The 15,959-nt window shown below is 42.8% G+C and overlaps 1 protein-coding gene and 1 pseudogene across 1 annotated transcript; both read right to left on the bottom strand.

Annotated features, from left to right (window-relative positions):
• Nucleotides 1-4,624: 4,624 nt before the first annotated feature.
• Nucleotides 4,625-5,937, bottom strand: LOC117532944 (zinc finger BED domain-containing protein 5-like; the record flags this gene model as incomplete). Its single annotated transcript, XM_034196560.1, has 3 exons — nt 5,826-5,937; nt 5,207-5,358; nt 4,625-5,167 (listed from the first exon to the last, which is right to left on the bottom strand). Coding segments are annotated over exons 1-3 (807 nt in total), but the record flags the coding sequence as incomplete, so codon positions are not given.
• Nucleotides 5,938-13,447: 7,510 nt separating this feature from the next.
• LOC117532926 lies at nt 13,448-14,519 on the bottom strand (annotated as a pseudogene).
• Nucleotides 14,520-15,959: the final 1,440 nt, after the last annotated feature.

Below are 15,959 nucleotides of genomic sequence, written 5' to 3'. Positions count from 1 at the left end.
GATAAAAAAACACTGGCAGCGGACGAGGGGAGGGGAAAAGGAGAAGAAAGAAAAGATGAAGAGAGTAGATTACTCTGCTCTGCACTATTCTTCATTTTAAGCAGCTTGTTGACCTTTCCAGTCAAGCCTGTAGGTGTAGTTCACATTCTGCAGCAGCGACCGCAGTAATTTAGGTGAGAACTCATGCAGCGGGGTGGTGAGACAGAGCGGAAGGAGGAGAGAAAACAAAGGAGGAATAAAGAGGGAGACAGACGGAGCGGAGAGATAGAAAAAAAAAAGAAGAAGAGGTGATGTTTGAAGGCACAAGGCATTGAGCGCTTCCAAATGATTGACTCTCATAACGTTGTGTTTTATTCCAGCTCAGATTTACTGTCCGTTTATGGGGATTGTTATTAGAGTGCCCAGCTTAGAGCGCCGGGGCTTCGGGGTGATACCTCAGTTTAAAGCTGCGAGTGGGAAACCAGGGATGGAAGAGTGGAGGTACATAATTCACACTCTAGTACCACCCTGGAAAGAAAGAGGCAGGCAATCACACACTGGGCAATCACAAAATGGTCGAGAAACGCTCCATCAAACGGTAAAACTAGCTGTCAGGCAAACCTTTAAAAGCTTGGGCTGCCACGGGCCGAGCTGATCACACACCTGGGCTCCGGCACCTTCTACCCCTGGTTTTTATGAGACTGTGCTGCATGTATACAGGGGAGAGTCAACAGTGTTTTTATTATATGTTTCTTTGGATTTTTGTGAGTGAATATGAAAATGTGTCAAAAGGGCTACAAAACCAGTGACTGCGTGCAGTGTATTACTAAAGCCAATAGCTCTAAGTTTCAACAGAAAATACAATTGTCAGTCATTTTAATGCTAATAGTAAGTTTAATAGTAATATCTAAAAATGTGCACTGATAGCAGTTATACATGCAGATATTAGCATTTTCTATGTTATTTCTGATATTTGGAGATGGCATAGTTTCAACAATTCTGTTTTCTTGTATGTTCATATCCAACTTTTAGATGAAACGTATCAGAATCAGAACTCCTTTATTAGTCCTACAACGGAGAAATGTACATTGTTATTGGCAAAAGTGGCATCGCTGGTAAAAAAGGCAAGCAATGATAAAAAAAGAAGAAAAACACACATCGGTAAAAAAATAAAGACAAATAAGTACACAACCTTGGCTAAAAATTGAGTAGGAGCAATATAAAAAACTAAGTGACATCAATAACATATTTAAGTATGGAGACCTTATACAAATGAAATGTTGGGACATTTATACGAAAGTATGCTTTACATAAAAGTGACTATTGCACAGTATTTGCTAAATGATCTACTGTATATAAGTTGTGCACTTAAGTTAAAGTTAAACTGATTTCAAATGATGTATTGGTCAGTATAGGGGTAGACATGGCTCTGGGTTTGGATATAAGCATGTGCCTAATCAAACATGACAAAAATAAATGCACAAGTTACATTACATTTTTATATTGATGGATTTGCATGTAGGAATGCGTGTCTACATGTGTGTGTGTGCGCGTGTGTGTGTGTGTGTGTGTGTGTGCGTGCGTGCGTGTGTGTGTAAAAAAATCTCTAGATACATATGTTTAACGGTTCAGGGTTTATTTGAATAAATACCTTATAATTGACTTTAAAGGCTTTTTTCGTATTATTGTGTCTCGGTAACAGTTATGTAATTTGACAAAGTAAATTAACATTTGAAAAACAAACAAATACAAATATCATTGGAAAACTAAGAATCTCCTCCTCTTAACAGTGTATAAAGTTCAGAATGTGTAAGAGTGAAATTGTCAGTATGTGGTCATACTGCTAAAAGACTGCAAATCAAGTAAAGTAATTTCTGGCTATTTCCATTTAAAAAGGGGTGAACATGATGATTAATTTAACCATAATGTGATTCTTTGTCATAAACCTATGTATATACAGTATGTTTAAGTGATTTAAGCTTATAACTTAAAACTGTGCTTTCCCCATACTGCTATGCTATTACTATTACTAACCATAACCCCCTGGCTGTGGGTGTGTGTGTGTGTGTGTGTGTGTGTGTGTGTGTGTGTGTGTGTGTGTGTGTGTGTGTGTGTGTGTGGTGTGTGTGTGTATGTGAGTGAGTGAGTGAGTGAGAGTGTGTGTGAGTGAGAGAGTGTGTGTGTGTGTGTGTGTGTGTGTGTGTGTGTGTGTGTGTGTGTGTGTGTGTGTGTGTGTGTGTGTGTGTGTGTGTGTGTGTGTGTGAGTGAGAGAGAGAGAGAGAGAGAGTCTCTATATGCACATAATCATCTGTTAGCATTATTGTTATTGCCAAACAGGTAATTGAAGCAATTTGTGTTAAACGGTTAACACATTTGGTCCGGACTGATGACTCAGAGGAGTGTGAATAGCTCAGTGTTGTACAAGCCCTTTCTTCCTCTTCTCTCTACATGTGTGAAGCTTCATTATCCAGTTCCTCTTCGCCACGAACCCCATTTTAACCTTTTATCCTGGATTATCATGTGAAAAGCTGCGATTTCTCATCAGACAGGCTCCTCAATTGGGAACAGATGTTTTCCCCTCCGTGGGAAATGATTCGCTCCTTAGTGACAGAGGGTGGCGCCCCCTGCTTTATGACTCACATAAAAAGCCTCTTAAACGACAGCATTCACAGGAAATATAGGCCTATATTAATTCTTTAAATTTGGGGCCAAGTGGTATAGAAATAATTACATAGAGTGAGTGAGCTTCTGCCGGCACTGTGAAAGTGTCTTCAGTCAAACGGCAGCAGAGCTGAATGTCTATTCAAGGAACGATATTAAAGCTGTGGCCCCAGGTGTAATGACTATAACACACATATCGGAGAGAGCGTCAGTGTGTGTGTCAGACGGATCCTACATGTTCTGAAGCATTACACCATCACATTAACCTTTCCCGGATGGACTTATAAAAGGAAAACCCTTGAAGAGAAGGTATCTGGTTAAGCCCCTGTCACACTGTCCCGAAGTTGACACCCGACTATGGAATTGTGAATTTCGCACGAAGATGGCCCCGAACCACACACGAAGGCAACATTTACATTACATTTAAGACATACAACTGCAACGAAAGTAACAAAAACAATTATGTTGCAGTACTATGATACTGTACTGATATTTTCAGACTTTGTTCTTTACTTTCTCCGTCTTTATATGTAGAAGATATTACGTTTTCTCCGTCATGTTGTTGTTTCCATAGCAACAACAACTTCCTGTCAACTCTCCTTCAAAATAATAATATATTATATCCTTTTCAGTTTCCTTTGTGACGAAGATGACACGATTCGACAAGATGCCCTCACGAGTGCCTTACGAAGTTGCCGCTCACGAAGTTGCTGCCGGAGCCTGAGAAACTCCACCGACGGTCATACGATGGCTTAAGATGCCCTCACGAATGGCGCGATGTTGTTACGATCAGAGCCGAATTTGAACATTTCCTTTATCGTGTGTCCATCGGGTGTCAATTTCGGGACAGTGTGACAGGGGCTTTATAGAAGCTAGAGGAACAGCGGTTAACAAGGAAGTGATGTCTAGACCTCTAACCAGTGTTGGGACTAACCCGTTACCAGTAACGCGTTACTGTAACGCCGTTATTTTTGGCAGTAACTAGTACTCTAGCGCAGTGGTTCCCAACCTTTTTTGAGTACTGTACCCCCAAAGCATTTCAAGCCAACCTAAAGTACCCCCTACTACGCAATCAATCGTGGTGATCCCCAGGATATATTAATAGTCTATGTGTGTGTGTGTGTGTGTGTGTGTGTGTGTGTGTGTGTGTGTGTGTGTGTGTGTGTGTGTGTGTATGTGTGTGTGTGTGCAGTGGCAGCACATATCAGACCCGGGCCGGGGGGCGGGGCCTGGATACGGCCCTGTGTGTAGCTAAGGTGAAACCTGGGATTGGAAGAAGGAGAGAAGTGACGAGGAGAGATAGAGAAGAGGAGGATATTTGTGTCTGTGTGACCCAATGCGACAATTAATGTGACACTTAAATCATATTCAATCATAACTAATCATATACATTATAATAGCCATTGTTTAAAGACTTAAAAAAAAAAGTAAGGTAACTCACCAATTAATGTGACACTTGAGCCTGTTTCTCCCTCATCAGTTTTGTGAGTCTGGGGGAGATTGTTGCAACAGCTGTGACCAGGTTATTCTCCAAGTTGAGTCTGTTCCTGTGTTTAGTGTTGATGTGGGTCATGGCGGAGAATGTCACCTCACACAGGTATGTGGACCCAAAAGGCAACAGTTCATTCAGGGCATGTTTCCCCAATTCAGGATACTCCTTCTCCACACCACACCAGAACTGTGTCAGTGGTGTGCTTGAGTACCTCATCTTCAGGCTCCTATCTGAGGACACATCTATGAGGTCTTCTTGCAGTCTGGCGGGAATGCTGCTGTTAATGCACGTCACAAATGGATTACGCACCCAGTCCAGTGTGGATGACTTGTTGTCAATATCAGGGAAGTAGGAGTTGAACTCATTCTTGAGCTTGGACAAATGTGTGTGTACTATTTTCACAATTGGAGCTCTGTCACATTCACCAGTAGCAATGTATGCGTTCAGCTGCAGGAAACAACTTGTATCCCCTTTTTCACATTTGCTCTGCCAGAGCTTCTCCATGAATCCACACACTTTGTCATACAAGCTAAGAACATTTGTGTCTTTACCTTGAAGAGAGAGATTCAGCTGGTTGAGTTTGCTGAAAATATCAGAGAGGTATCCCAGCCGAGCTACCCAGTCAGCGTCGTCGAACATAGCCACAAGTGGGTGTGTGTGCTCCGACAGAAATGCCCTCACTTCATTGCGTAGCTCGAACAGCCGCTGTAACGTCTTCCCTCGGGATAACCAGCGGACGTCAGTGTGAAGCAGGAGCTGTTTATGTTCTGACCCACCGTCTTCACAAAGTGACTGAAACAGTCTATGATTCAAAGGCCTGGACTGTATGAAGTTGATCAATTTTACGGCATCATTCAAAACATCATTTAACTCTGGACTCATTCTCTTGCTAGCTAATGCTTCTCGGTGAATCATGCAGTGCGTCCATGTAACGTCAGGGTTTACCTTTTTTATGTGGGCCATTAATCCATTTACTCTGCCGGTCATCGCCGCAGCGCCGTCTGTGCACACATGAGAGCAGGATTTCCAATCCAGCTTGTGTTGAGAGAAAAAATTGTCAATAACTTTAAAAACGTCCTGTCCGGTAGTTCTCCCCGTGAGTTTCTTGCAAAACAGAATGTGCTCGTTCATCTCCAAAGTGTCTTTGTAACGCACAAACGCAATCAGTTGTGCTTCCCCACTGACATCCGTTGATTCGTCCAACTGCAAAGCGAACGTACCAGACGCTTTACATGTTTCCACCACTTGTCAATTCCCATGTCGTCGATCCGATGGCACACAGTATTATTTGACAACGGCACTTTCTTCAGGACATCAGCTGCTTTCTTATTGAGCATAGTTTCTGCAAGAATTATAGCAGCAGGCAAGATTAGCTCTTCGGCTATGGTAAATGGCTTTTTCGATTTAGCAATGAGTAGCGACACGGCATAAGATGCCTCCAAGGCCTTGGTTGAGACCGATGTCGCTTTCTTTAGTTTTTCTTGGCTTCCCTTAAATTCAGCCAGCTTTTGGTGGAAAAACTCTGCAGGCTTACCCACACAGGCGGGATGTCTAGTACTAAGGTGCCGATGTGAATGGGATGGTTTCATGCTATTATTAGAAAGCACGTCGCCACAGATGAAACACATTGGCTGCGGTGGCTCTGTAGTTGTGGCCGTAAACCCGGAGAGCACATAATGTTCACCAAACTGACGATTCTTCACCTTCTCTGTTTTCATTTTCTTGAGAACGGGTTCTCCTGATTCAGCAGTATCACCTGTGCTGTTGTTTCTGGATGAACCAGCTCGACTCAGCCATTGATCCATAATGATTATGTTAACAGAAATGTTGATCTCAATAAACACCAGCGCATTCACTTGATAGGATGTTGATATTTTGCTAGCTAGCAAGAAAACCAGCGCGCCACTACAATGATGATGATAATGTAACACCTGACAGTCCGGCGGGAAGCTGAACGCCGCGCCAATAATAATATATAGCCAGCAAATTATTACTTAATTTGAATGCCCCCAATTTTGGTTACATTATTACAGATTATGCATTATTCATTATTTGGGTACAGTTTTCCTGTAACATCTTTAATTAAAAAAAATCTAAAATCAAATTAATTTTTTTTACTTTTCAAAATCTTTTCACGTACCCCCTGGGGACCACCCACGTACCACTAGGGGTACGCGTACCCCCGGTTGGGAAACACTGCTCTAGCGCATTACTTTTTAGATTCAGTAACTCAGTTACCGTTACTACATGGTTCGTTACTCCGTTACTGCGTTAGTTTTTTTTATATATATAGTCAACAGCCAGGCGAACAGAGATGAGAACTGTACTTAAGTACTTGAGTAAATGTACTTAGATACTTCCTGTGTCACATGCGGAGACGGGCTGTGGGCGTGTTTGTGTTGTTTACTAACAAGACTATCATGGCGGCGGCGGAGCTCAAGTCTAGTTTCTCCACCTGGAGATATTCTCACTATTTCACTTTTGTCGAGCACAAAGAAAATAAAGTTTCTGTTAAATGTAAGTTGTGTCCTGGCGGGTCAAAGATCCTATCTACTGCCCAAACCAGTAATTCAAATCTCTTAAAACAAATGCAAAAACAACATGCTGGGACGAAGCTAGTAGCTAAGACCACAGAGACTCAGCCGACGCCACTCCACCTCCACCTAAGCAACAGCGGCTGGATTTTAACCAAGGGACTGCTGGCCTAGGGAAAAGTCGATAAAGCCATTGCACGGTATGTTGTAGAACACATGCAGGCTATTGCTACAGTGGAGTCACCCGCTTTCAGGGAGCTAGTTAGCATGATACCATGTCCGGGCGGCACACGGCATATGGGACGGAAAACTTTTTCCAACTACCTGGAGAAAGAATATACAAAAATGGAAAGCCAGCTAATATCGATGCAATCCAGATTGCATATAATGCATGTCAAGTTGATCAACAGATTGTATTATTCTCCAATGCAATAACAGTACTGAAATGAAGGCTATAAGGGCATTAATGGGAGCCCTTTTTCCAAGTAACGAAAACGTTACTTTTCACAGTAACGCATTACTTTTGGGTTTAAGTAACTAGTAAAGTAACTGAGTTACTTTTGAAATGAAGTAACTAGTAATGGTAACTAGTTACTGGTTTTCAGTAACTAGCACAACACTGCCTCTAACTACTCAAAGCCTACATGGCTAGTGTTTTCTGATGCTGTACTACTACATCAGTGTTTCCCACAGAATTTGATTCTATTTGTGGGGGCTTTTTTCAGTTACAACATTGTTGTTTTTGAACCCTTTCATGCATTGTGGTCACTACTGTACATTAGAGACTGCTAATTTAATGCTGTTTTATTGTATATGCATGCATGGGGTTTCGGATTGGTATAGTTGAACATCAGGCACAGTGGATTTTATTATAATATTTGTGTATTGTATTTTATAGTTTGTGCATAATATATCATTTTGTTAATTGGTTTGTTAAACATATATTACTTAAAAATCTGTTTAAAAAAATGTCTCATGCATAAAGATCAAAATATCCTTAGTTTGTTGTAATTCGTCCATGAATGAGTTAATAAATCACGCACTGATGGAACATCACTATATTGTAATTATTTATATTGGCTTTTTCTATCCAAAATGTTAGGGGTCGGTCAGGGGGTATTTGGCTGAGAAAATGTTTCAAATGTTTTTTTTATGAGATCTATTTGTGGCGGACGATATTTAATTGTGGCGGCCCGCCACAAATGAATCAATGTATGGGAAACACTGTACATACTACTACTGTATGATTTGATTGTGCTTGTCAATAAAGTTGGAGGACTGACGAGAAATACAAGAATGGTCCAAGTAAAAGCAGTATAGGTATCCTGACTTTAAGTCCCTGGCATTTGTCAATATCAATAAACAGAATCCTACATATCCCATTGTGCAACCGCACTCGATTAAACCCTTCCTGTCTGTAAATATTCATGTTTTTCAAACTCAACACCCATATTCATATTCTTTGTATTTCAGGACACCTGTAATAACATCTTTGATCTCTTTAATAATCTTTTGGGACATTCCGTTTAAATTCCATCCATCCCTTCATCCATCGTTAACCACTTATCCGTGGTCGGGTCGCAGAGGAAGCAGTTCCAGCAGAGGCACCCACATTTCCCTTTCCCCAGCCTAATCAACCAGCACTGTCTGGGGGATTCCAAGGCACTTTAAGGCCAGCTTGGAGATATAGGCCGTGTCTCAATTCAGGGGCTGCAGCCTTCGGAGGCTGCATGTGTGGACCGCATACGTCACTTCCGCCAAAAGAAGGCTGTCCCAATTTATTTTTAAAGACGAGACTCCTCCGAATGTGGCGCACGAATGCAGCCTACTTTTCCCCAATTTGAAGGATACATCTGATGTACTTCGCGGTCTACCATATCCCAGGGGGCAATGCGTGCAGGGAAGAGTGAGTTTTTTTCAAATGAAATGGCGGTCCGGTCTCCCCAGCAGAGTGGATTTAAAAGCAGCAGCAAGCGGAGGAATCACTAATAAATGTGAGTATTGGGTTTTAACTTACTTTAAATTAACTAACGTCACACACTTCAAACCCAAGGGGCATTACAACGTACATTTTCGTTAAATAATATGGATAAATATGTGACGTTAGTGACGCTAACTAGCTAGCTGGACGTACTGCACTGTTGGTTTACACTTATTCTTAATTCAATTCAGAAGTTTACTAAAGTCATACAGAGATCTTGGCTCTGTTATAGATAAGTTACACTTTATATTACATAAATAGACCAAAGTGAAAACATTTAGACCGGTATAGCCTACAGTACGGTGGGATTTATAAAATGCTACCCTGACATGCATGCTGTTTGCTTTATTTATTTCTCTGACATATTGCAATGTTTATTAAACTTTGGGACAACATTACAACCTTTTTATTCAGCTCATGCTGCTTTGAGGTAAGGCAAAAAAAAAAGAAGCCTATTTTCAATATTTCCACCAGATTTGATCATCTTTTATTTAGGTTAAAGTGTATTTAATGTATCCTAATCCCATAATAATAAGACAATCACAAATTGACAGCAGCCTTTAGCTTGATGTTAGTTTGTGCAGTGCTATCAAAGGGATGCAAGTGTGACTGTCACTTAATCTCTTTAGTTTTAAAAAAAACAAAACATCATTTTTTCATTCTTCATGAACCCTTCCAATTGTGTTTCCGCTCAAAGCACAGCACCGAAACTGCGCTGGTAAAAATCACCAACGACCTCCTCCGTGCAGCTGACTCTGGACTGCTCACCATCCTAATCCTCCTTGACCTCACAGCTGCCTTTGACACCATCTCGCACCCACTACTTATCAAACGTTTGGCAGACATTGGGATCACTGGTACTGCACTCATGGTTTTCATCCTACCTCACAGACAGAAAACAATATGTCCGTCTCAGCACCCACCGGTCAAGCTGCTCCACTGTCTCACATGGTGTTCCTCAGGGGTCAGTATTGGGTCCACTCCTGTTTATTATCTACCTACTCCCCCTTGGCACTATCCTCCGTCATCATAATGTCCATTTCCACTGTTACGCCGATGATACCCAGGTCTACATTTCCAGCAAACCCAACACTGCCCTCCCCCCAACCTCTCTCACCAACTGCCTCCAGGACATCAGGAGCTGGATGAGCAGGAACTTCCTAAAACTCAACGGCAGAAAAACCGAAGCCCTGCTGGTTGGCACCAAAACCACCCTCTCCAAAACCTCATCCTCCCCTGCCTCCAACCTCATCATTGATGGCTACTCCATCCCCTTCTCTGGCCAAGTTAAGAGCCTTGGTGTCACAGCTCCCTCTCATTTTCACCTCACATAAATAACATCACCCGGACTGCCTTCTTCCACATACGCAACATCTCAAGACTCCCGCCCATCCCTTTCTCAATCAGTAACGCCATCCTCTCAGGCATACCCACCAAGCTCATCAATAAACTACAAATCATACAGAACTCTGCAGCCCAGATCATCACCGGCACCAAGGCCTCAGAACACATCACCCCCATCCTCATCCAACTCCACTGGCTCCCTGTTCAATCCCGTATCAACTTCAAAAACCTACTGCTGACTTACAAAGCCCTACATAACCTGCCCCCCCCCTATCTGGCTGACCTTCTTCAAGAGTACACCCCCTCTCGCTCCCTCCGCTCCTCCTCTGCTGACCGTCCCCACTCCACGCCTCGTCACCATGGGTGCTCGGGCTTTTAGCTGCACTGCTCCCAGACTCTGGAACTCCCTCCCCCCGCACATCCGGCAGTCAGACACAATCACCATATTCAAATCCCAATTAAAAACCTACTTGTTCAAATCTGCCTACTCATTGTAGTGCTCCCCATTATATGTTTCATTTGTGTCCACTTGACTGTCTCCTCCATGATTTCCTGTTTGTGTTTTTATCATGTTCTGTTGCCTATTAGCGTTTTCTTTCTTTTTTAAACAAATTGTACGGTGTCCTTGGGTGTCACGAAAAGGCGCATAAAAATAAAATGTATTATTATTATTAAATTATCCTTTAAGGATTCTTAGTCTGAAATGCTGAGTTAAATGTGGCAATAATACTTTTGCAACCCTGTGTTTAATATGATTCAAAGTACTTAACGTCTAATATATTGCTTTCCTGCCATGTTAACTATGTTTAAGCACTTATTTGTTTATTATTTGTTTATTATTAAACTGATATTATACATATGTATTATACTCTTATAAGATGTATGTAGATAGTATAAGAAATGTGCAGAATGACAGTTTAATGGTGGAGTATACACACATTGATGTCTTGTAATGCACTGTTGAGGAACCTGCGACCCAAGTTTTTCTTTCATTGCATAACTATACCGTAGTTGTGTATAATATGATATGTCAATAAACCTTAGCTTAGAACATCTTGAAAGGGATGTGCAAACTAGTCATTATATACAGTCTTTAATGAACTATTAGTAGAGAATAATGAGTAATGAATATACTTTATAGGGATCCTATTAATATCTAATAATAAAATAATAAAATTCAATAACGTTCTTCAACCACCAGGTGTCCCTTTCTATCAGCTCTGTACCGTTATGGTGTAAATACAGCCTATCTACCAATTGGATCAAATATAAAAGTCAGCCGAATTGGTGTTGATACTGCAAGGAGACGTATTGTGTGAAAATAAATGTAAGATGTTGTTTAATTGCTTATATATTTATGATCCACGTCACATTTTCAGTTTTGGCGGCAGTTCTCCTGTTTGTCTAGAAGTCTTCTCAGCAGGGCTCTATAAATAGAGAATTACGGCAGATATGTAATATTTAATGCAGCCGAACCGTGTATTACAATGCCGTTATGTGATGACTTTCAAAGACACTCAAGCACACTCGGAATAAAGTATTATTGTATTTTTAAAAAACGTTTTCAGATTTCACATCACATAAACACCAAATCCCAGCATGCTAAACCATCCAATCATCGAGCTGAGGATCTTGCCTACGTCTGTTTCCGGTTTCGTTTATGACCGATGTATTTTGTTATACACACATTCCTTCACATTCAGGGCCGTATCCAGGATTTCCTAAATACCGAGGTCCAAACATGTTCGGGGGGTACCCCCCGAAATTTTTGGGATTTTCATGATCTAGTTAGGTGCTTTTTAAGTCCTGTGGGGGGTCACAAATTGGATAATATATTGATTTCAAACCAAGTCAGTGGGCTGCAGCATACATTATTTTTGAAGCCAGCCGCCTCTGGCTTCCCTTGGCATGGCCCTGACTAATCACAGGTTGGCAGGGGCATCACGTGAGCCTCATCTGATTGGTCAATCTCTCCATTTTTTTTCACCAAGGGAAGCCAATTTCGGCTGGCCTCCTCTCGCAGCAGAGAGTGCAATCTACTGTTTCACCATAACATCTAGAGGGGCGCTGTTTCACTCTTTGTAAAATACTCAATGAGAATGGGGGAGAGACGGGCCGGCAGCAACACACAACAAAGAATTTCCGAAACTAAACGAAGTGTTTTTATTTATTTATTAAAATGATAACTACACTCCGAAAAAACAGGGGAAGCCTGGCTTCCCTTGGCCTCCAGGAGAAAACGCCACTGATTATGACATCATAACTGCAATAGATGTAGGCCTATGTTGTTTAAAAATTATGCCTATTGTAAATTAAGACTATTGTTATAGATAGATACATAGATAGATACATAGATAGATACATAGATGGGCTTATTAAGCCTACATTATTTTGTGTGACTGTACCTGCAGTTCCTCCATCACTTGCTCTCTCTCTCTTTCTCTCTGCCTGTCCTGTCTCTTCCTTACCAAAGCTGAGCTTCGACTGACGTAGTCTTTTAATTATATCTGAGTCAGTGTAAAAAGAAAACAATACAATGTTATATCTTCAATGTTTTATTCAAATTGAAATGAAAGAAAAGCATTACAACGTTTGTTAAAACGTAATCCTTCTGACATTGGATGAATGTAATTAACTTTAGCTCTCTAGCTAGTTTATTCACGCAATTTAACCCAAAGTATAGCCTATACTATAGCTGCAATATAAGTTAGTGTGCATGTTGTCGGACGTCCACTGACTAACGTAGAGAGTTCACACAGGATCTGCTGGTCCTATGATGTCCTGATGAACAGAAACACAAGCAGCCCGCTGGACTCAGATCTCTAGATACCTCATCACTCCTTCGCTGCTCTGGTTCAAGTCCGGGCTGCGGAGGTTTGTTGATACATGTCGTCTTCTTCTGTTTGCTTTAATCGAGGCTACGTAGTTATGCAGCGCCCCCATCGTCAGTAAATGGAAGTAATACTACGTTTAGTGCAATTATTTCACAAGTTTTGTTACACAACTCGAAAAAAATTACCGAGGTCCGGACCTCGGTGACCTCAATGGTAGATACGGCCATGTTCACATTTACATTTTAATTTGCATTAAATTATTTCGTGAGGCCTTCTAACATGTTTTTAAATATAACTACCGTTGTAGTTGAAGAGTTTGTAAATTAACATGAACCGAAGCTGTTGCCTGGCAACTCAATCGCACAACGTCACGTCCGTTAATTCCACATCCACACGCATTACATTACATTGCATTTAGCTGACGCTTTTATCCAAAGCGACTTACAATAAGTGCGTTCGACCAACAAAATACAAACTTGAAGAAAACAGAATCATATAAGTACATCAGGCTTCATAGAGCAACAACATTTCAAGTGCTACTCAACTGGCTTTAGATAAGCCAGCCCTTTATTAGTATATAAGTGCTTTGTTAATAGTTCTATCGCTCGAAGTGGAGTCGAAAGAGATGAGTTTTCAGTCTGCGCCGGAAGGTGTGTAAGCTATCTGCTGTCCTGATGTCAATGGGGAGCTAATTCCACCATTTTGGAGCCAGGATAGCAAACCCACGTGTTTTTGCTGATGGGAACTTGGGTCCCCTTCGCAGCGAGGGTGCAGCGAGCCGTTTGGTTGATGCAGAGCGGAGTGCACGTGCTGGGGTGTACGGTTTAACCATGTCCTGGATGTAGGAAGGGCCAGATCCATTCGCAGCATGGTACGCAAGTACCATTGTCTTGAAGTGGATTCTAGCAGTTACCGGAAGCCAGTGGAGGGAGCGGAGGAGCGGCGTGGTGTGGGAGAATTTAGGAAGGTTGAAGACCAGACGAGCCGCTGCATTCTGGATGAGCTGCAGAGGTCGGATGGCACATGCAGGTAGACCAGCCAGGAGGGAGTTGCAGTAGTCTAGGCGTGAGATGACGAGAGCCTGGACCAGAACCTGCGTCGCTTTCTGGATCAGCTGGGGACGCATCCTCCTGATGTTGTAAAGCGTGTATCTGCAGCAGCGGGTTGTAGCAGCTATGTTTGCAGTGAAGGACAGGTTATTATCTAGGGTCACACCCAGATTCCTTGCAGTCTGAGTCGGGGAAACAACAGATGTGCCAATGTTGATTGTTAGGTCAAGAGTGGGACAATCTTTTCCCGGAAGGAAAAGCAGTTCAGTCTTGTCAAGGTTGAGCTTGAGGTGATGATCAGACATCCACTGAGAGATGTCAGCGTGCGACGACCTGGGTCTCTGAGCGGGGAAAGGACAGAATGAATTGGGTGTCGTCAGCGTAGCAGTGGTATGAAAAACCATGCGGGCTAATGACTGATCCGAGCGAGTTTGTGTACAAGGAGAAGAGGAGGGGACCAAGAACAGAGCCCTGAGGGACCCCTGTAGTTAATTGACAAGGGTCGGACTCGGACCCTCTCCAAGTAACCCTGTAGGTGCGGTCTTTGAGGTATGAGGTGAGGAGGGAAAGTGCAGAGCCTGAAACTCCAAGTGCTTGGAGAGTGCGAAGGAGGATCTGATGATTCACCGTATCGAATGCAGCAGACAGGTCCAAAAGGATGATGACAGAGGAGAGGGAGGCTGCTTTAGCAGTGTGCAGTTCCTCAGTGACAGCAAGGAGGGCAGTTTCTGTGGAGTGACCTGCCTTGAAACCAGACTGGTGCGGATCCAGAAGGTTGTTCTGATTGAGATAACAGGAGAGTTGTCTAAAGACAGCGCGTTCAATTGTTTTAGACAGGAACGGGAGGAGAGAGACAGGCCTGTAGTTTATAACATCAGACGGGTTGAGAGTGGGTTTCTTTAGGAGAGGGTTTACTCTTGCCTCCTTGAGACTGTTTGGAAAGTGACCAGAAGTCAGAGAAGTGTTGATGAAATGGGTGAGAAACGGTAGAATATCAGGAGCGATAGTCTGAAGGAGGTTTGAAGGGATAGGGTCCAGAGGACAGGTGGTAGGGCGGGGCAGAGGTAATGAGGGTAAGAACCTCACTTGGAGAGAGTGGGGAAAATGAGGTAAGTGTGTTGGTGGAAGGAGGGTCTGGTGACCCAGCGGTGAGTAAAGGTGAGTCAGAAAAAGAAGAGCGAATATCATCAACCTTTTTTTCAAAGTGGGTAACAAAGTCGCTTGACAGAAGTGAGGAGGGGGGAGGAGCTTTTGGAGGGTCCAAGAGGGTGGAGAAGATGGAAAATAGTTTTTTAGGATTGGAATAGGAAGATTGGATCTTATCTTGAAAGAAAGTGCTTTTTGCCTGAGAGATCGAAGCAGAGAAAGAGGAGAGGAGAGCTTGATAGGTTAGGAGGTCGTCACGGTGTTTGGATTTCCACCATTTCCGCTCTGCTGCCCTAAGGACGGTTCTATTAGCACGCAGTGCATCATTTAGCCAGGGAGCAGGAGGGGACTGACGAGCCTGCCGAGATGTGAGAGGACAGAGCGAGTCCAGAGTGGATGAGAGAGTAGAGAGGAGAGTTTCTGCAGCAGAGTTTGGAGGCAGGAGTTTGAACGAAGCAGAGGAAGGGAGGGCTGAGAGCACCGACGAGGCAAAGGTAGAGGGGGAGAGGGAGCGAAGGTTACGGCGGACAAGTGCAGGATGGGAAGAGATTAGTTTGTTATGTTTGGAAAGGGATAGAGAGAATGAAATGAAGAAGTGATCGGATGTGTGGAGCGGGTTTACAGAGAGGTTAGAAGTAGCGCAGTTCCTTGAGAATATGAGATCAAGGACATTGCCAGCTTTATGAGTCGGTGGGGACGGAGACAGTGAGAAAGCAAAGGTGGTTAACAGAGATGTTAGTTCGTCTATCTTCCCCGTCTGGAGGTTGAAGTCTCCGAGAAGTACAGCGGGAGGGCCAGTTTCAGGGATGAGTGAGAGGAGATTATCTAATTCCTCCAAGAAGTCCCCCAAGGCGCCTGGTGGACGGTAGAGAACAACAATGGTTAACTGTATAGGATGGGTTACTGTGACGGCATGGAATTCAAAGGTGGAAGGAGTGA

Source organism: Gymnodraco acuticeps, unplaced genomic scaffold (genome assembly GCF_902827175.1).
Source record: "Gymnodraco acuticeps unplaced genomic scaffold, fGymAcu1.1, whole genome shotgun sequence".
Taxonomy (NCBI): Eukaryota; Metazoa; Chordata; class Actinopteri; order Perciformes; family Bathydraconidae; genus Gymnodraco; species Gymnodraco acuticeps.
Note: the sequence above shows the minus strand (reverse complement) of the source record. Positions and strands in the feature narration are given on the sequence as shown.